Source organism: Plectrocnemia conspersa, unplaced genomic scaffold, assembly GCF_051122295.1.
Source record: "Plectrocnemia conspersa isolate PC_06_02 unplaced genomic scaffold, ASM5112229v1 ptg000012l, whole genome shotgun sequence".
NCBI classification, from domain to species: domain Eukaryota; kingdom Metazoa; phylum Arthropoda; class Insecta; order Trichoptera; family Polycentropodidae; genus Plectrocnemia; species Plectrocnemia conspersa.
This window is the reverse complement of record NW_028277176.1, coordinates 7,569,522-7,591,479: the sequence shown is the minus strand read 5'-3', so window position 1 is coordinate 7,591,479 and position 21,958 is coordinate 7,569,522. Positions and strand designations below refer to the sequence as shown.

The 21,958-nt window shown below is 32.0% G+C and overlaps 2 protein-coding genes across 8 annotated transcripts in view; both read left to right on the top strand.

The window, feature by feature from the left end:
* Window positions 1-16,877, top strand: part of sfl (N-deacetylase and N-sulfotransferase sfl) — a 313,934-nt gene extending 297,057 nt beyond the window's left edge. For all 7 annotated transcript variants that reach the window (XM_088199104.1, XM_088199102.1, XM_088199103.1 and 4 more), the window contains 12 exons: window positions 4,181-4,433; window positions 4,871-5,033; window positions 8,323-8,529; window positions 8,593-8,770; window positions 10,594-10,839; window positions 10,910-11,072; window positions 11,135-11,317; window positions 11,386-11,606; window positions 11,677-11,832; window positions 11,900-12,016; window positions 13,534-13,716; window positions 13,795-16,877. In XM_088199104.1, the coding sequence (XP_088055230.1) occupies window positions 4,181-4,433; window positions 4,871-5,033; window positions 8,323-8,529; window positions 8,593-8,770; window positions 10,594-10,839; window positions 10,910-11,072; window positions 11,135-11,317; window positions 11,386-11,606; window positions 11,677-11,832; window positions 11,900-12,016; window positions 13,534-13,716; window positions 13,795-14,020 (2,296 nt within the window). In that variant the 3' untranslated portion in view covers window positions 14,021-16,877. The remainder of the gene's footprint in view (window positions 1-4,180; window positions 4,434-4,870; window positions 5,034-8,322; window positions 8,530-8,592; window positions 8,771-10,593; window positions 10,840-10,909; window positions 11,073-11,134; window positions 11,318-11,385; window positions 11,607-11,676; window positions 11,833-11,899; window positions 12,017-13,533; window positions 13,717-13,794) is intronic.
* Window positions 16,878-20,625: 3,748 nt separating this feature from the next.
* ko (Stork-head domain-containing protein knockout) overlaps window positions 20,626-21,958 on the top strand; it is a 160,105-nt gene continuing 158,772 nt past the window's right edge. The window contains exon 1 of the mRNA XM_088200178.1: window positions 20,626-20,924. The gene's annotated coding sequence lies outside the window, so the exon portion shown is untranslated. The remainder of the gene's footprint in view (window positions 20,925-21,958) is intronic.

Sequence of the window (21,958 nt, the reverse complement as noted above, 5' to 3'; positions counted from 1 at the left end):
AAGTATGAAAGATTTTCTTATGCTTTTTATTCTAATATCTTGCACGTAACTATATTTTCTTAAATTAATTTGCGAATATATAATAAATTAATTGTTTTTTTATTCTAGTATGTAAAAAAATATATATGTATATTGAAAGCATTTAAGTATATAAATAACTAAGTATCATTATGTGAGGATAACTTCTGATATTTCATTTATATCATATGCGCTGGCGAATTAAACATTAGGCACTGAAATGACTGGGTTTATACCGTTATGAGCCGAATTTTATTGTAAAATTATCACGGCGGTAGTCTCAACCATTTTAAAACATTGTACTTCTTTACGACTTCGAATGATTGCTCTTACAATAAATATGCAACAGTGAATCTGTCTATAAAATTGTCCTAATTATGTATAGCAGTGGATAATACTTTTTATTTCAATTATCATCTTAAAAGTACCTATTATTATTCATACCTAATAACCGAAATTTTAAATACATATGTATTAGGTTAATAATAATAATTTAAACTTGGATAAAAAACACGGTTTATTTTAGTTGCGCAGAAAAAATATCAAGTAGCTACTTACAACTCTCAAGATATTTTCTTGATATCCATTTTCTCCTGTTTTTTTTTTATTTTTTAAAAACAGAAAAGTAAATGTAACTATGAAACTTTGCACAGTGATTATTTGTTATAGGTTTTATTTCCTAAGTAATTGCAGTAATGCGATAAATTGCCGTGCTTGAAATTTTTAAACGGTTCAAACTGTGGATCGCGTACAAAAAATATAAAACAAATTGTGTTTAAAAATAGGTTGGAAGTCACTGACTTATTTTAAACATTTTTTCCTAAACTTATCTTTATGGTTATGGCGACCACACACAGATGCCCACATATGAAAGGGTCTTATTGTGTTAATTTACTATGATCAAAATGATCATCCATCAAACAAGAATAGGACCACACACAAAAGCCCTCGTTACGACCAGAAAAATTAAATAACATGCAAGTGTTATTACTGTGAATATTATTCGTCATTGAGAGAGTATTTATTTTTTGCGAAACGGTCATTGATATACTAAATCATCGGATCCACAGAATACGACCTAGAACAATGCCCATCAAACGAATGTCGCTTTCTAAATGCGTATATCTATATCGCTGTTCTAAGAAACAAATACTTATATTAGCTGGATGATCAGCCAGGTTGCAAACTTTGCATCCCTGGATACTTAAGCATCGACTCCGATGAGGAGAGGGCAGTCACAAGCAGCCGCTAATTTTAATGTATGCATTTTCTTGTATTCTTAATTTTGTAAGAAACGCTTATATGTATATTAAAAAAAAACTTCTTCTCAGAACGATAAATACGTATTTGTGTTCCATATATTAAATATCTATGGTTGCAAAATATTTTTAAAAGGTTAAAGAATTTGGGTTTTAAAAATGTTAACTAAAAAAGTAATGTAGTTTAAAACTAAAATCATAAACATTTAAACGCTGACCCACTCAATTCCAAGTCAAGCTAAAAATAAAGTACTTTTAAATTCTCCACCTCTCTCTCTCTCGTGAGATAAAGATCGTAATTACCCGGTTAACAGCTTCGACCGTCAAATTACAACGTAACGAGCCACTAAGTTAGAGCATTTAATAAACCTTGCTCGCTGTGATTTATTATCACACCGTCAAATCGGTCGATGATAAATAACGAACCCTCTGTCTCTCGTCAGAGCACTTTTTAATTGTGACCTCGCGGTTTTCGCGCCCCCGAATTAATGCATTTTCTGCATCAGATCGCCGAAATGGGCGTATGATTAATGAAAGGCAAACGCGCCAGATTTATTATCGTGTCATTAATCACGTCGCGCCGTTTTGGAAAACGAAGCGCTTTTCCAGTCAAATTTTACCACCCCCGTTGTGCGTGCGAGTCTTGTTATGAATGTGCGGCACTGATGGCTAATATTACTGTGTATGTGTATATTAAAAAAATGATTTTATCAGTTATGACGTCACTGCGATATTATTTGTATATTATATACTATAACTTATTACTTGCCGCCGTGCTAACTTTTACAGATTGTTGAGATTATTGTAAGCATATTCCATGGACTATTTACTAATATAATAGTAGAAAGAATTTCGTGTATGCAATACCGGCTTTTGTTTTCAATTCGCCAGCCATCCCTATTATAAAAAATGGGGCCGACAGGCCTACTAAGTACCACTAGACTTACCTGAGATGAAGCAAATGTATTTATTTTATGTTAACACGTCGCGCATATCGTACAAAATATCGAACATGGTAAATTAAATTTTAATTTGCGCCGAAATATCAGCCGGTGGAATCTTTTGCATATGTGTGGTGTCCCGATATTTTACCCCTCTGAAACTAAAAGAGATAATATTATTTTATTTTGATATCCAAGCCCGATAAAACTACTTAGATGAATCCCCTACAACGAGCATCATTATATTCTCCATGTTTGCATTCAAGGAATATGGGCATTGTCGTTTTCGTAATTCTACGCCTTGGGAGATATAAAACACATCAAAAAAGTTGTATTTTGTCGGCTGTGTTGTGAGACCGCTCTGTGCCTCTGCTTCAATAGTCTTCCTCATATGTGAATAAGTGCATATATTTTATATTGATCACTTGAGACAACTTTGGCGACTCGTAGATGAGGATGTTGACGAACCAATTGCACCGCTTTATAAACACACCTTCTAGATTACTATTTTATTGATCAGTAACAGAAGGTTTTAATAAATGATAATAGAAGCATTGTTGATTCTTTTGTAGTGTGGAATATTTCTCTTTTCGTTGTTTAAGTGCTCGTTAACGTGACATCTTAATTGTGATAAATCCCCAACAAACGTTTTTGTTTTGCTTTTTTCGTATGATTATTTATCTTAGTTGCATTTTAGGACCTGTAAAAAATATAAGTGCTTTATCATAGATAAGATGACCAGATTTTGAAAATATTAAAGGAAGACACTAAAAATAAGAAGGTCATATCAGATTTTTTTGTTAGAGGAAGCTAAAAATAAAGGACGTCTGATATCCTTATCTTAGACTTAAACCATCCTCTTTAATGTGAATTATATTAAATGCAATCCGTCACAAATTTTTCTCAATTGCATTATAAGACCCATATTAAAGTAAACCCTACTATTCACACTGCATATGTCGTTACTTTTTATAGTATAATCAAAACAAGACATGTTTTATCAAGAAGGAAAATATGCAAGCATTTTTGTTTTTATTTCTTTGCTATCTTTGAGTAACATTTAATTTTCGTACTCTTTCTGAAGAACCATCTTTTGATTTTTTTAATAAAGCTATGTAAATTAAACTAATCACATGTTTATTTAGTTATATATATCAATCTTTTGCAATTACGTTTTAATTTTTTTGGACCATTTTAGTCATGTTTAACGCAGATTTAATAGAAGGGAAGCCATTGTTTTATTCCAAAACTTTAAATTTATTGATAATGCTCTTCTTGTACAAACAAGACTCATTTCTAATTATAGTTTTGCTGCCCGTCTTACACTGACCCTACTCACGAGAATCAGATCTTAAATGACACTTAATACGCATTTAAATAATTTAAAAATAAAAATTGTATTTTAATACCGTCAATGAATAATATTTTTATATGATTTTCACCGGTTGTTCGATATAACCATAATAATATCAATGAATAATATTATATCTAGTGTATTTTCATTGCATAGATTATCAGGAAGGGAGAGGACCCAAATGAGCCTGTGCTCGTCCTTGGCACAACGGAAAAGGAACGAGGGGGTTATATCACATTTTAATATTCAGATATTGAGATTTATGTGTAGCCGGCGGACAGAATAATAAAAAACGGCATGAAATATGGCTGAAAATAAACGAGCTGCGTGTTTAAAAATAAAATAAAATAAGAAGAGCCCCATAGGAGAAAAGTAATTCGTTGTTAAAGTGTTAAAGGTTGAATACAAAAATATATTTATGAATCGTTTCTATATATCATTGCGTTAGTATATTTTGCTCTAGCAGATTAGCAAGCTCGGTGTAACAATCGGATTATGGAATTAGGATGCGGTTGCGGAGTTTTGAAGGCTTTTAATAGCTTCAAACGCTCCGCCGCAATTCATGGACCGACTAAAAATTAAGCGACTTACCCCTTCTTTTTTTACAGGTACAAAGTGGAGGTGTCGGGAAAAAGTCTTCCCGTGTTGACGAACCTGGACAAGGGTCGTTACGGCGTGATAGTCTTCGAGAACTTCTCCAAGTACCTGACGATGGACAAGTGGAATCGAGAATTATTGGATAAATACTGCAGGGAGTACTCCGTGGGTATTGTCGGCTTTGTCAGCCCCATGGACGAGACACTAGTGGGCGCTCAGCTCAAGGGCTTTCCGCTATTCATTCACACCAATCTGCGATTGAAGGTATGTTGCTTCTCTTAGAAGTGTTTGAAGAGTTTTTAATAATATACATATCTCGCGAGAAGCGGATACCGCACGCGTGGGGAACGGAACAAAATCCTTTGATATCGAAATCAAAGCAATACTAAGAACATTTGAGATTAATTTTCTTAGAACATATCAATTTACAATACTGATGATATTTGAATATGCAGAGTAAACAGTAAAACCAAAACAACAGGCGAAAGTTCTAAAGTTTAAAATTTTCAAATCAAATATTTATATATAAGGAACTTTGCTATATATTAATAATTCATACATGGGGGAATCTTAAAATTAAATATGTTTTTGTAGAATAATATAATTTAAAATTTTCCTCCTGGAAATGTTATAACTTTTCAAGCGTTCCTCACTTATTACAGTTTCACGACGAATGCGTTATATTTCGTTTTTTACACTAGGATGCCACGTTGAACCCTGCAAGCTCTGTATTGAGGCTGACACGTCCGGGGGAAACAGCTTGGGGCTTGCTTCCTGGAGACGACTGGACCATTTTTCAACCAAACAGTTCCACTTACGAACCTGTGGAATGGGCGACAAGATACATACCAGACTATCCAGAAGGTTAATATATAATAACACATTTTTCAGCGTTAAAGTCGCAACATATTGCATGGAAAAGCTCTCTAGCTATTAAATAAATACAGCAAAATGATTCATGTAGAGCTTTAGATTTTTTAAATATAAAAAGAAAGGATTGCTATAAAAATACGCCATCACATCTACTATATCTACAATTCTACACTGATATTAACTGGTTTCGCTTATTTTTCGTGGTAGACAAAGGTACAAAATCCCGTACTTCTTTTATTGATTTTATTTAAAAGTGTGTCTAGCCAAAATTTTAGTTTTCAGGTATATATTTTTAATATTGAAAAATATTTTCATTAATTACTAAATTATTTAACAATAAAAAATGTAAATTTTGTTTTGTAGTTCAGTTTAAGTAGTTTTTATGCACCAAACTTACATATATATTTTTTTATATTGCAGTACACCCATACTTCGCTTTACGGTCTAGATACGTTCCACGATACTTGGCCGCAAAGCGAAAAGCCGTATAACGAATCAATTATTCTAATACAAATTCATACAAATTTAATGGGATCGGTTCCAAATTTGTTAAATATGTAACATGGTTTATCATTTAAAATGCATTTTATCTTTTTATTTCATTTAAATCAAAAATACATACATAACAAGTACATACATTTGTACATAAAATAACAACATACTCCAAAAACCAACAATAATCCATAAACAAAAATGAAACAACTTCATGTTACATAAAATATGTGTATGAATACATACATTTTTTTTTAAATGGCTTTAATCTGAAGACGATGAAGAAATGGTAACCTGCAGATCACTGTCGTTCTCATTTTTCGCTGGTAAGGATGGGCCTGGCTTAAAAAAATTGTCCAACGTTGTTTGTCTTGCCTTTTTGTCTCTTTCGTTCTTCAGTGATTAATAACAGCTAATGGCTGAGTTAATTCTCGAGAAGCTTTAGCGCTACGTTCGACGTCAGGATCGTTTTCAAGGAAGATGTTTATTCTTTGTTCGAAATAGGAAAAAGCTTTTGACAATTTTTTTGATGTTAGCTGTTTGAATACAACAGGCTCTGTCTCTTCATCAAATGCCGGTTCTGCTTGCAACTGAATGAGTTTCTTATATGATAGGGGTTACCTATCAGCTTCAAGTAGATCAAGCACATCACGTTCGTTCAAACCTTCAAAGCCGAGATCATGTGCTAGATCCAAAATGTTTTGCCTAATTTCAGGAAGGCAATTAACTTCTGCATCAGTACTTTTTACACATTCTGGCCATATTTTTTTCCAAACATGGTTCATTGTTGTTAATTTTAATTCCTTCCATGATTCACTGATGCTGTCAACAGCATCCTTGATGTTATAGTTTTTCCAAAATGTTTTAATTGAAGATTTACCATCGGTTTCCCTTATAAGTTGTCGGAAAGTTCGGCGTAGGTAATATGCCTTAAAAGTGGCTATTGCACCCTGATCCATTGGTTGGATCAGAGCTGTTGTATTTTTCGGAAGGTACTCAACCATGACATCTTCAAATAGCTCGGCTAAATTAGTAGGATGCCCTGGTGCATTATCCAAAATTAGCAAAGCCTTATTGCTCAAGTTATTGTCTCGCAAATATTTTTTCACTTCTGTGCAAAAATGATTTTTGAACCAATCCTCTAAAGTAGCTTTAGTCATCCAAGCTTTCTTGTTGGATCTCCATATGACGGGTAATTGATTTTTATTTAGTCCTTTAAGAGGCCTTGGATTTTCGGACAAGTATATTAAAAGTGGTTTTAGCTTAAAATCACCCGCGGCATTTGCACCAAGTAGCAAAGTTAATCGTTCTTTAGACACCTTATAACCAGGCGCAGATTTTTCGGTTTTTGAAATGTACGTGCAATCAGGCATTCGCTTCCAATAAAGCCCTGTTTCGTCTACGTTAAACACTTGTTCAGGTTTATGACCACCTCTTTCAATAATTCCCTTTAAAATGTTGGGATATTCCTTAGATGCGGCCTCATCGGCGCTAGCTGCTTCACCTTTCATTTTAAAATTATGCAAATTAAATCTATTTTTAAATTTTTTTTAAAATCGACATCGAAAAAAAGTTTTTTTGCCGTTATAGCGAAACATTTTAGGCCGTAAATCGAAAACGTGTCTTAATTGAAGAGGGCCTTTATAGTGAAAGGCCGTATAAAGAGCGGCCGTATAGCGAGGTATGGGTGTATTTAAAACAAATATATATTTTTATATAAAGCAGTAACATGACACAAGTTGGGCTACTGCAGTAATATTTTATTAAAGACATAGTTTTTGATTTTTATGAATAAGATCGACTGATGAGGCACCTCCGTTCGACGTACTCTCGTCGTAGTCGCCAAAGTAAAAGTGTTTCTCTTACCACCGCTACGTCAAAGTGCTTCCAGTGTGCCACCACAAAGCTCACCAGCCGAATAAATTGCAATTTTTAATTGCTAATTTCAAGTAGATGGAGAGGCGAATGTCATGGCATTGGGAAATGTGTTTAATAAAGTCGGTGGAGCGATTGAAAACGAGCGATTATTAGAATCCATTGAATAAATTAAAAAAATATCATTGGCTCAACAATTAGCGATAAAAATTATTTTAGCCTTACAGAAGGTAATAAAGAATTTTACATATTTTAATCAACGGACAAGAGAAAAATAATTTACAGTGCCTTGTTGTTGATTAAACCAACATCATCACAGAACGAGAGGAATTTAATGCCTAAAGTTAAAAATTATAATTGCCACTGATCCACGCTGAAATAACAGGGAGATGAACTCTTTCAAGTTGACTGTTTCTTAATTTTTCTTTAAATCTGGCGAAAGACAAGTTCTAAGAAAAATATTGTATGAAGGATAACTGAAATCGATTAATGCAGATTTACTATCATATTTTGTTGATATCTTACGAACAAGGTTTGCCATCAAAAAACAACTTTGTATATGTGTCGATGCATTTTCTAAAATTCACGCCGACATTTGGATATTATTTTTGTATTGACTTTAAATATAAATTATCGGCTAGAGATAAATATACATTTCAAAATGCATTTAATATCTCACTATAACCAGCTATATTGTTTAATGAAAGCTTTATTGTGTAGTTATTTTAGGATTATTGTATCATAGCATAGTGTATTATCATTCTGTTGCATAAATCACCCACTCTCATTTAACTAAAATGTTTCGTGCAATCTGCACCAGATAATGTCTAGTTCGGTTTTCAGTTTCGCAATTTAATCATGTACATTTACAGCGTGTATATATTTAGATATTTATTTAATAATACAATTTCAGAAAATAAAACGCGTCTTGCCACCGTCATACAAGATCACGGTCGACTTGACTCGATCCAAAGGGTCATTTTCGGATCTGGCCTGAGATTCTGGTTGCACAGACTACTGTTTCTAGACGCTTTGAGTTATCTCAGTCACGGTCAATTGAGCCTCAGCCTCGATAGGATGCTTTTAGTGGATATAGACGATATATTCGTCGGTGAAAGAGGTACGTATCCTTTATCTATACATTTTAAAGTATGGTGTGATAATATTTTATTTTGTTTTATAGGCACTCGACTCAAAACGGACGATGTTCAAGCATTATTAGCCACACAAAATAGGATACGTCATTACGTGCCAGGTTTTAAATTTAATTTAGGCTTTAGCGGAAAGTATTTTCATCATGGCACAGAAGATGAAAACAAAGGAGATGATATGATTTTGGAAAATGCTGATAAATTCATGTGGTGAGTATTTTTTTATAAATATTTTAATAATTTTTGGGAATTTTATAAATAAAAGAAATGACATAAATGCGACTCTTGAAGCGTAGAGCGTTTTGTATAGAATAATTTAGAAACGCTGGTGAGGCCCCTCTGTAAAATTGTAGCTTTTTATTATATCGACCGGCCAAGGGCGAAGCCCCTGCGACAGGCGAACGCTATGAGTACACCTGATTTGTGGGTCTGACTGTGCTGTGACTGACATGTCATTCGAACCAACCTAGAAAGGAGTTCGTATCAAGCGCAGCGTACTAACGCGAAAATATTGATTGCAATTGCCCATGGTCCGAGCTTAACGCAACTTTAGTATTGAAAACGAGTTGCTCTAGGACAGATCTCTTTTCTACTTCACTAAAGATTTTGCGAAATGGAGTTTCTGAAATTTAAGTGACTCGTCGAACTTTCCATTAATGAGTCATCCCCTATCTTCGTTATTAAAATTCCCTTTTTCCGTCTATGTGACACGCACAGCCGCCACAATAGCATATACATATATTCGTTGTCAATTTATTCGTTGCTAAAAACTTAAACTTTAAAAATATGATTTATACTATTTTAATTTCAACTTTATGCAGTTGAGATCTTTATTTTTTCGATGGTTTCTTAAAAACTATGTTATGCGTATTACTGTAGCAAAAATAGTTTAGTTTCAAATTTGCCTGTGTTCTTAAAAACATTTTTACAAAATTAATTTTTATAACATATATTTTTTTAATTTCAACTAGTTTCGTAGTAATGACTTTCAAAAAATAATACATATTGTTCGCAAATACAAAAATTATTTCCAGTAACAGCATTGTTTTTACTACTAGTTCCTCCAAAAGTGAGTTTATTGCTGCTATTTCACTGGAAGAAAATGTTAAGGAAATTTTGCTAAAGTGAACTTGGAATATTGATTATTTTATTAGGATGCAACTCTTAAGTCAAGATGTAAAATTCGTTACAATTTTAGGTCTTTATATAAAAAAACGAATGAAAAAAAGCAGTTAGAAATTAACCGCACTGCAATTAATTATCTAGTAAGCTTATTGTATAACTTCTACTGTTACATTGTAACCTACCATCTACAGATGGAATCTAAATACAGAACCACTGCCCTTTAAAAATAATTGACAATTTCTCGGTCCTTTCTACTTATTATTAAAATACTGAAATTTATGTATAAAAAACTACGTCGCCTATCACTGTATCAAGATCGCATGCCACGCGAAGAGTGATCTGAGATAAACGATTTTATTTCCTTGCATTTGCTTATCTTAGGAAGAAGCCAATGCAGCGCCGGCGCACATAGCGGGGGCGTGCATTACTGATAAAATAACTAAAAATTATTCATTAACTTTTAATGCGTAGTTTAATTTTTTTAATTTAATTTTAAATATGTCAGTTGTTTTTCTCATACAAGAAGATTATGAACACATAGCGTATATATTATTATGGTGATCAGACTTCCTCCTTTGAGGGGATTGTCCTCCTTTGTTCCCCTTGAACAAAAATTATTTTCGAAAAGACCCTATAATCTTTAGCTCCCGCAGCAATCTGTCTCCTTTATCTTCCTCAAACAAAAATTCCTGAGATAGTCTTTGAACAAGACCTTTTTTAAAGCTCCTGCAGCAATTTATCCTGCTCGAACATAAATCTCCAATATGGCTATTTTATTTTTAGTGTTATTTTTTGATATTTTCAAAATCTGTCACCTTAGTAAATATTATCACACTACACATATTTTTTAGAATAACTCTAAGGTGTATTATAATATAGTAATTTTAATTTTACATATTTGATTACAGGTTTTCGCACATGTGGAATCATCAACAACCACATCTGTATGACAATTTGACTCAGCTTGAACTGGACATGAATCAGAATAGAGAATTTGCTATCACGCATGGGATACCTGTTGATTCCGGTTACTCGGTATCTCCTCATCATTCAGGCGTTTATCCTGCGCATGAATTGCTGTATACAGCTTGGAAAAGAGTTTGGGGTATAAGAGTGACGAGTACTGAAGAATATCCTCATCTGCGACCAGCGAGGTGAGTTTTTCTTATCAACAATAATTAAATAGTAGAAAATACTGAAATTATATTATATTTAATTATTTAGATTGAGACGTGGATTTATACATCGAAGCATAATGGTGCTGCCTCGTCAGACTTGTGGTTTGTTCACGCATACCATGCTAATCGATAGATATCCTGGAGGGAGAGATAAATTAGATGAGTCCATTCAAGGAGGAGAGCTTTTTCAAACCATCTTATATAATCCAGTACGTATACTTTTAAAATATAAATATATAAAGCCCAACTAACTTAATTCTAATTTCTTTAGATTAATATATTTATGACGCACATGTCAAACTATGGCAATGATCGTCTAGCTCTATACACATTCGAATCGGTCCTCAAATTCTTACGATGCTGGACTAATGTAAGATTGAGTTCCGCTCCGCCTATACAGTTAGCAGAAAAATATTTCCGGCTTCATCCGGAAGAGATGGATCCTGTTTGGGGGGTAGGTTTAATTTATTTACTTGTGAATTTTATGCGATAGTTTTTATTATTAATTCAAATTATACATAGAATCCGTGCGACGATGTAAGACATCAACGAATCTGGTCAAGAAACAAATCTTGCTCGGCACTACCGCATTTTCTGGTTATCGGACCTCAAAAGACTGGAACTACAGCTTTATATTCATTCTTGAGTATGCATCCAGCATTAGCTAGTAATCTTCCTAGTCCGACGACTTACGAAGAGATACAGTTCTTCAATGCCAATAATTATTATAAAGGCTTAGATTGGTATGAATCGATTTTTATTTAAATACAATTGGAATAGGTAAATGTAATAATTAAATGTATGTGATTTTAGGTATATGAATTTCTTTCCACCTTTACAAGGGAATATCAGTCGATATACTTTTGAAAAATCAGCTACATATTTTGATGGAGAAGTAGTGCCAAAACGAGCACATGCTTTATTACCCAACGCTAAGTTGGTGACCATATTGATATCTCCCGCAAAAAGGTAATTGTGTTTTACTGGTGAGGGGATTTATGATTCAGATAGAATATATTTAATTTTATGGTTTCAGAGCTTATTCGTGGTATCAACACATCAAATATCATGGTGATATTGTAGCTAATAATTACACCTTTCATGAAGTTATAACTGCTAATGATTCAGCTCCAAAGCCATTGCGAGATCTGAGGTAATTATATTGGTGTTAAAGTGTAAAATGTTATACCATAAAAATATGGTAAACGGAATGGTTTAAAATAATATTTAACAACTTGAGCTTGATGACTTGATATTTTATTTTATTTTTTAGATTAAATTAAGACCATTGTGGCCTAACAGGTTACCCCAATGCGCCACGATGGTCGAAAACAAATTTTAAATTTATAAAACATAAAAAAACGTATATATACATAAATATAACTATACTTAAACATAACAAAAAATTATAAAATATTAAAATTAAATGATACAAACTGTATCAGATCCTCGTAGCTAACATTAAATAAGTCAATATGTAATGCCAGCGTATTAAGGAGCCGGATGGCCACAGCTATAGGCGAGTCGGCAAGTGGGGATGTCCTAGCCCAAACGGACATTAAAAGAGGTCTCGATCGTGATTCTCGAAAATGTTCCGGAACCCAAAACTGGAATTTCTCGAGATTAGCTGGATTGTCAACAGCACCTTTTAGTAATTTGAAAAAATGCTTAGCGACATACAGCTTTCTGCGAGAACTCAGCGAATCATATTCCAACGCTCCTAAAAGAAAGGCGCTGGGATATAAGTACGTATAATAACCAAATGTCTTTTTGTAAAGGTATCTTAAATACCTTTTTTGAATTTTTTTCATTAAAAGGGAATATTTGGCTATTCAGGGATTCCAAATTATAGATCCCGATTCAAAAATGCTACGAACTAAGGTGTCATAGAGGATGCGAATAACTGACGGATCGTCAAAGTGAAAGGCATTCCTCATAACAAAGCATAGCATCTTGGAAGATTTATCACAGACGTCGTGTATGTGTAGAGAGAACCTCCATTTACTCTCGAAAGTGATTCTGAGATCTTTAGTGGAAGTTTCTCTAGTCAAAATGTTACCACCGAGATGGTAGAAATAAGCTGATGGCGAACGGGATCGAGAAAATGACACAGTATGGCACTTTCCGACACTAAAGGGCAGATGGTTAATGGAAGCCCATCTCCACAGAGAGTCTAAATCACTTTGTAGAGAGAAGGAGTCCACAACAGATCGAATGCATTTATATAATTTTAAATCATCTGCGTACAGAAGAAAACTTGAATTTTTAATTGCTGTATTTATGTCATTTATAAATAACACAAAAAGCAGAGGTCCCAGATTGGATCCTTTAGGAACCCCCCGAAGGGGTAAAATATTCTTTTGACAATCGTCCACCATAGGTTATTATATTATTATAATATATTATATTATTATAATAAGATAAAATGCACACTTCGTGTACATCACATGAAGGAAAAGGTTATAATGCAAATATTTAAATGCTTGTCCTGAAAATCTTTGTATTTTATTTTGTAGTAATTTCCTGCAAGCTTAAAATTGACTAAACTAATGTAATTCGTAACTAAGAAGCCCCTAGTCAACTATTACCACGAATGAATTTATATTTGTAAAATTGTTCTAATGTCTAATGATTGAAAAGTTTATTTTACACTAAATTTTGCTTTTACAGAAATCGATGTTTAAATCCTGGTAAATACAGCCATCATCTCGATAGATGGTTGATGGAATTCGCACCAAATCAGTTGTATATAATAGACGGAGTAGCTCTACGATCAGATCCAGCGGAAGTTATGAATGGTCTTCAAAGGTTCCTTAAGATTGCGCCATGTATAGATTATTCCAAGTTGTTGAAGTACGTTGATGAATTCTTATTACATAAACAAATTTATTTTTTATTATTTCATTTGATATCAATTGCTGTGTCTTTTAGGTATGATCCTAAGAAGGGATTCTTCTGTCAGCTCGTCAACGGCGATCACACAAAGTGCTTGGGTAAATCCAAAGGAAGGAACTATCCAGCGATGGACGAACGTTCGTCAAAGTTCCTCCAAAGATATTACATGTCGCATAACACTGCCCTTGTTAAGTTGCTGAAAAAGTTTGGTAACAGAACTATTCCGCATTGGCTCAAAGACGACCTTTCCAACAGTTCATAGCAGCGTTGCCCGTGAAGCTCACACCTCGTGCTGTTCACGTTAATAGTGTTGTTTCTTAGTGAATTTATGAATATGATATTATAATGTTGTTGATTTAAATAACGGCCATATTTTAATCGCTAGTTGTATATTATGCGACAGACATTTTTTTATGTATTATATATAATATATGTACGTACTTTCACACAGTTGATTATAAGCGATATTGTATATATTGGGCTAACGTGATATTGTTTTAGAGATGCCATTTATGCAAGCGTATCGTAATGCCATATTTATTTTTATGTAATTTTTATATTGTATGTATAATGTGTATTATATTTAAACAGCCTAAATGTATTTTACATACATTGTTCTGGTACAAAGTTAATTTTTATTAGGAATTATTTTTTAATAGTTAATGTAACAGTTGGACATGAAATGTCGTAATTTTAAGATTCGTTTAAAGATTACCTTTTATTTAATTTGTGGTCAATGAATTTTATTTCATCGTAAAATAATAAACCATATATATATTACAGTTAAAGCCCGACATTTCATATTCAACAATTTAATATTATTTTAATAAAAAAGCTTTATGAGGATGAGTCAAATAAAAACCTCAATTATTTTTATAATATCGTAATTTATTAAACAGAAAAAAAAAACAGTAACTGTCATGTTGAAAAAAACATCTGTTCTCAGAAATCCATGTTGTTGTAGTTCGATTGCAAGACAAAATTACCTCTTTTTCAACTGAAACTTGTTTTTAGAATCACTAAGTTGATAGTAGTGAAGTCAGATTTATATCCAGTAACAATTTTTCATAGAAGCCATCACCTTTTGCTTCAAAGAGTTGGGCAATGACAATGTAATACTTGACTATTTTCCTTCACAATGCCTTTAACACTACAACCAACTAATGTCACTCATCGGTGTATAAAGAGTGCTTTAGCACTGTTTCATAACTTTCTAATACATTTGCACACCAGCTGGAATGACACACATGTATTAGCTACTGTTTTGCCTTCGTGTTGCTGCATGCCTGATTCGTACTGACACCTGTAGCAATTTACTGGATAATAGTGCAGTTTTTTGAGGCTTTTAGGTTTTCATTTGATTCACCCTCGTATATTGTAAATTAAAAAAATAATTTTCAATAAGGATAATTTAAATAAATAAATGTCTTTCTTCAATAATTTCTTTTAAATCTTATAATTCGTTTAAGCTTTTTTTCTGAGTTGATATAGATTTTATAAATTATCAATTACGTACTCAACATCATATCAATATTTTTAAATTTATTTACTATTAATATTTACATATTTTTCATAATATTTAAATATTTGTACTTTGAACAAAATAAAACAAATAAAAGCTGGTGCTTATGGGGTTAAATATAAAATGTAATATCCTATTTTAAATCACATATACTGCATAGTATCAGCATAATGTGTACGATCTTAAAATAAAATAAGTTGATCTATCGTAATAACCCCCTCTTCAAAAGTATCATTATTTACTCTAATATTAATAATTTAAAACTGATTTAATTTTCTAATTGTTAACACCAAAAAAATAACCCGTCAATTATTGACATATATCCATTGTGAAAATCTCCAAATATGATTAAAACTTCATGTACAAATTAGTAACAATTAACAGGTAAATATTTATGTGTAAAACATACAATTTTATGTTGTATTACCTATTTATAACAACTTGTTCTAAGGCCTGAAATATTATATAATTATAATTTATTTGGAGATGGCAGCTACGTGTACATTTTTCTTCAAGTTATCATATATAAAATATATCGTTGAACAAAGATAAGTTTGTAAAAATAAATATATTGAATTTAAAATTGTATTTAACGTCGATTTAATTTAATCAATAATAAACCAGTAAATATATCAGTTTTCATTTAAAGGAATACTATTTTTTTACATTTTATCAAGCGATTAATTGTGACTTTTATTACGATAATTTATAAATTGATGTGTATTTTTGTATGTAAATAAAAAAATGTATAGCATTGAAATATCTGTCAAGATACTAAACGACAAAAGCAATTTTATATTACGTGAATAGATCAATGTGTAGAGAGATTACTAAATGCCTGAAAACTTTAACATATCTTAATTGTTACGGTTAATTAAACAAATTAATAAAAAAAAAGTTATAGCATTTAGATGAATGTATTACTTATTATGTTGATATAAAATGTAAGGTATAATTTATTAAATTGACTATTGACTATTTTTTTTAACATTTGTTGTCCATTATGAAATTATATATTGATGTAAATAATTTTTCGTTTATTTTCGAGTATCTTCTCAATATTATATTTTGAAATCACACTCTAGTCAGATGATAATATGAAAATTTCAAATTATTAACAAATCAATGTTTGTTAATAACTTTGAACTTATGATTACACGTCTTATGTTTTTTGTTTAATTAAAACTTTCTTAATGAATTAATATTAAATTTATTTATTATATAGCAAGATCACTGCTGTTGTTGAAATCTCGTTAGATTGGCATTAAAGCTTGCATTTGGGTTACGAAAAAATCAATGAATGTTTCTGTTGTGTTAAGAATGGGTGTATTTGATAACTAAATTTACTTGTACTTAAATTGTGGATGGATCGTTAACAAAAAATATTATTAAAAAAATGTTTAAAATGAGTTTTATATGAAATTTACATGTTTATCAATATCATAGATTTAATTTTACGAGCAAAACATTTTATTTTGTATATATACATTATAGTGATTATTGTGAGAGACCTAGTTAATGTTTCCGACTAGGTTCTATATTGAATGATAAAAAAAAGAATACTTAAAGACAATAAATTATTAAAACTTTCATCATTGATGCTGTTTTTTTATTATTATTTAATTCCTTCACTTTTATTTTTTTTATATTTATAGTTGTAATATACTGTGATTTTAATAAAAAAATATTATTATTACCGGTTTAATTATATATATTTTTAATAGTAAATATAGGTAACATTGGATTAATTCACTTGCTGTCACGAGGAATGTTATGCTCTTGGCCAGTAATGAACTCAGTTGTTCTTTTTAGTAAGTAGTCCCATCGTGGATATGTTCCACCAAGCTAGATTATTAGATTGCACATGGTATCACAACTCTTCTCCATTATGCTGTTACCGTTCACGTTGAGTTTATTATGTTCTGTCGAGCTTTCCGCAAAGGAGAACCGCTTGCCAGTTCGAATGAGAGCTTATACTTCTCGTTTCATTCTGGCCTCATGGCGGCTTCTATCTTGAGCTTAATGTTTGGTCTGCTGTTGATTCTGATTAGATCAATGTAAGCTATCAGATTGCAGTGTGGAGGCAAAAAATACTTCAATACGTCGTCAAAACAGTCCGAGGAACATAATTCTAGCAGATAAGAGGGTTATTGGTAGTTCACACAACTTGGCTTACAGTTTCAGAGTCAGAGTCGTTGGAGTTGGAGTCGTAAATAATCGACAAACTCTGACTCCTTTTTAACCCTTTCCACCCCGACTAATAATTTTTTAATTGTTCGTCGTGGGCCATGCATTTTCAGTCAGTAATATGAAGTAAACAAAAGTTAATATGCACTTAATCAAATACCCAACAACAACCGACCGGCCACTGGTCGATGTGGTCACGTGTAGACACATAAAAATGGCACGGCACTAATCCAAGCGAATGACATCCAGGATCATATTTACATATGACATATTATAAATAGTATGTATTTAATTATTTTTTTAAATATTATTATAATTATATTTTATTCTTATTTCTTAGTTGTTATTTACATGAAAATAAATAATTAAAAATAATTTTTTATATATATTTTTAAATTCAGAGTCAGAGACAGACCTTGCGAAAAAGTCGGAGTCGGGAAAAATTTCCAATGACTCCACAACTTTTATAGAATGAATTAGACTAGTGTTTCTTAATGTGGAGCATATGCTCCACCAGGTGGCAATTTGAATTTTTTGGGAGGTAATGTGCAAATATTTGTTACATTTTTTAAAAAAAAAGTAGCAAATGTCAACAGGGCGCATGTAAAATGAGTGAAAGCAGGAAATAAGTTCGTCAGTATTTAGATGATTTCTTTAATTTCGGTTTCATACCAGCTATTCATGATGTTGGTATAGCATTTTGTCTGTTGTGCAAACACTTGTTGACCAACGAATCTATAAAAAATGGTCGTCTTGAAGCACATTTGAAGACAGAACAGCGCAATTGTATGAACTATTGAAGCTAGTAATGAAATTTTCCTGCTTTCTCAAAAAAAAACCTGAACATAGATGTAATAAAAATGCCATTAAGCAATAGTACTGTTATTAAGAGAATAAATAAGATCACCAAAGATGTAGAAATTTAAGAGACAATGAGTCTGTATTGATGACTTATGTAAGATATATTACCAATAGTGAGTAAAATGAAGAGTAAAATGTTTTTATATGTAATATTGAAAACCACAACTACTGCTATTGATATATACAATATACTTAAATATATTTAGATAAAACTCAGACACCAATGAAAAATATAATACCATGTGCTGTAAATAATGCTCTTTTTATGATGGGCAATAAACGCGATTGTTTAAAGTTAATGCAAGTTGCCATCTCAGATATGTTTCTTGTACATTGTGTTATTCACACAGAAAATTTAGTTTCAAGTAAGCTTAATGAGATAATATATTCAATTATAAAATGTAATAACTTTATCAATATAAATACCAATAATGAACATCTACTCAAACAATTATGTCAGAATAAAATTGTTGAGCTCACAAGACCATTGCTTCGTATAAAAATAATATGGTTTCCACAGGGACTGCCTAAAGAAATTCATACAACTAGTTGATATTTCTAATGAGTTTTTGATTGACAAACCAGAAATGACACTTTTAAAATGAGTTAAGAAACAACTGTAAGTAGCAAATGAGATCCCTATTGATATAAAATTAAAGATATTTGACTTTATTGGACTTCCGCAATTGTATAAAAAAAATGTTTCACACAAAAATTTTTAGCTATTTTATTGACTTTATAAGTGTGAGGTAACTGATTTTGCTGTATTTGTTGTTGTGGAGCATTTGTGTAAAATGGCTTAGGACTTGAATAAAAGATTTTTAGATTCAAAATAAATTGTCTTCTTATCTTTGATAACACCACCGATAATAATAGATATAACTCATGTAGCCATATAATATCAAGAAGAACTTTAGTATTGCAAAGTGATGAATCTTTTAAAACACCATTCAACATAAAAAAATACAATGACGTGGCTTTGTGTTGAGACAGAAACAAATTACCCAATTATGACAAGCTTAGCAAGGAAATTACTGTTACTATTCCCATCGTCATATTTAATTGAGTGCAGCTTTAGCGCTGTAAATGATTTACTATTGAAAAAAATAAATTGTCTGGATTTAACAAGTGGAGACTTAGGATTAAAATTGACCAAATTAGAACCTCATATAAAAACTCTTTGCAGCACACATGAAGCACAAGTATATTTTTTTCAGAGTTGTACATGTAATATTCCATAAATTTACTTACACGTAAACCATCTCAGATGAGCTCGTCAAATTTTTCTCTTATTTTTCTGTAGTCGGACAAAAATGTTATTGAATTTACTGCAGTTGTTGTTTTTCTGTGTGATACGATGCAATACTTGATGTGCGGAATTCTTGTGGCACCCGGTTTAGACCGGCCGGCTGAGGAAGTCTCTGGAGCTGGAATCTCTGTAGACTGTAGTACTCAGATTTTGACCGGCCGGCCAAGAAATTCTAGCCGCGTTCACAAAGGATGTTCCATTGCTGACAGTTGTTGGTTGCTAGATTATTTTAGCCTAACGGCGGTCGGCTTGTGAGGGTGAGGGGCGTGAGCGGTTGTGTCATCATGGCAATGCAAGCGCCATCCTGGCGATATCAGAAGGTTGGTTACCATTTTGCGCCGTCCCGATATTGAATGGCGTGGCTCGAATAAGTTTTTTCGTGTCAGGATCACGTCGGTAGATCACCACTTTTGCGCCTGCCCTCCAGTTGTTACTATGCGAATTTATTTAATAAAAATAATATGCAGTTAACTTGTTAGTTCTGACAAATTAACTGCATATTACAGTGGTCCGCACAGTACTCCCCCCTAGCAATTTAGAATTGCAAAATTAATCTTGGGAGCGAGACGTGAAACTCGCAATATCGGCGCAAATGCGAACATTTATGTATGCAGGATGATCAAGGAGTTACTCAAACAAGAAAACAATAAAAAAATATGTGTACTTTGTTTAAATTTAATTTATTATATTATGTATATATTTATTTATTATTCATCGCCTTTGAAAGCGTAAAGCGCAAGAATATGAGGGAATATTATTTAAATATAAATTTTATATTTTCTTATTTTAATGTAAATTCAATAAATACATTTTTGGTTTAAGACTTAGCTAAACTGAATATATACTATCATCGCGTTCAAATGCTTGCATCCCACTACACAGAAGGCGCATTTATGCAGTAAAAGTTACCAGACACGGAATCAGATGCCGACACTGGGAACACCATACAAATCTGCCGGCATCTCACACCAAACACGTTTCTCCATTCAGTTTGCTCTCGAACTCGCAGGAGGGAGGTTGTTCCGCCGCGCACCGGCTATCGTAAACATTTTTGCAAATACTGACAATCGGAAAAATTTGCAACAAACCGTGAAACTAAAACAGTGAATAATTACACGTTAAGTGATACTTCCATTGAAAAAAATACAAATATACGCAATCGTATATTTACATTTGAGTGATTGCGATTTAACTGGATTGTGCATGTATGGATTATTGAAATAAATCATTGAGAAACGCTTAAGATCGACCTCTCTCTCTCACACCGACTCTCCACCTTTTTATAAGGTAAGTGTCTCATTAATTAACACCATGTGTGGATATCATACCATTGATTGTTTTTTATCGATGCTAGTATGACAGATGAAATATTTCTGTGAATGTATCACACGGAGGGGAGTGAGAATTCACCCCTCGTCATTGGAACTTTTTGATCATCCCCTGCAGACGGTCCCTCATCCCCAATTCGAATTCGAAATCCAATTAGCTGCAGAACAATGAGTCGATAATAATACTCATTGTATAGTTTATAATATAAAATACAATACAGTTCAAGGCCACCGTAGTTGTATTCTTTTGTTTGTAAATTAACTGTCATTTTTCAAACAGGACAATATCTGAAATTCAATTTGCTTTAATACGTTTATATTATACGATGGACAATATATATTAAGTGATCTTTTTATAAAAGGTATTTATTGGTTTAAGTTATCATTGAAAATTTAAACAAGTTTATATTTAATCAATTTATTTTTTGAGTAAACCATGCTGTGATATAAATAATATGATAAAACATATTTATCTCTATATCTTTGAATAAAAAAACTTCTTAAAAAATATAATTCGTTCCAATGTAGAAGGCAGAGAAAACTTTAACAACAAATTACAGTAAAAAATAAGTTGTGACCAAATAATCGTATGTCTCGAATTTGGAATTTGTTTTTTCTGTCTAGAGTTTTTTATAAATTGCTTAATAAGATTCAGAGCTTCAGACTTATACTATTTAACAATATTTAGAGTTACACACATTATACAGTCATTGATTTTACTGTGATAACATAGTTTTATGTTGCATTTTTATGATTTATACGATTATATTAAATAGTTTTTAAGTAAAAAAGTTAAATTTCAATATAAATAGAGCTACAAAAAAATATTTTTTTTAGCAATTTATTATTTTTGATACCGTGGAGTTTACTATTGTAATTAGTTATTCGTTAATTTTTAATGCCTAATAATTGTATTAAATTCAACATATTTTACGTGTAACGCTTTTAAATATATCTTAAATATATAGTATTATCTCATCTTGCAGTAAAAAA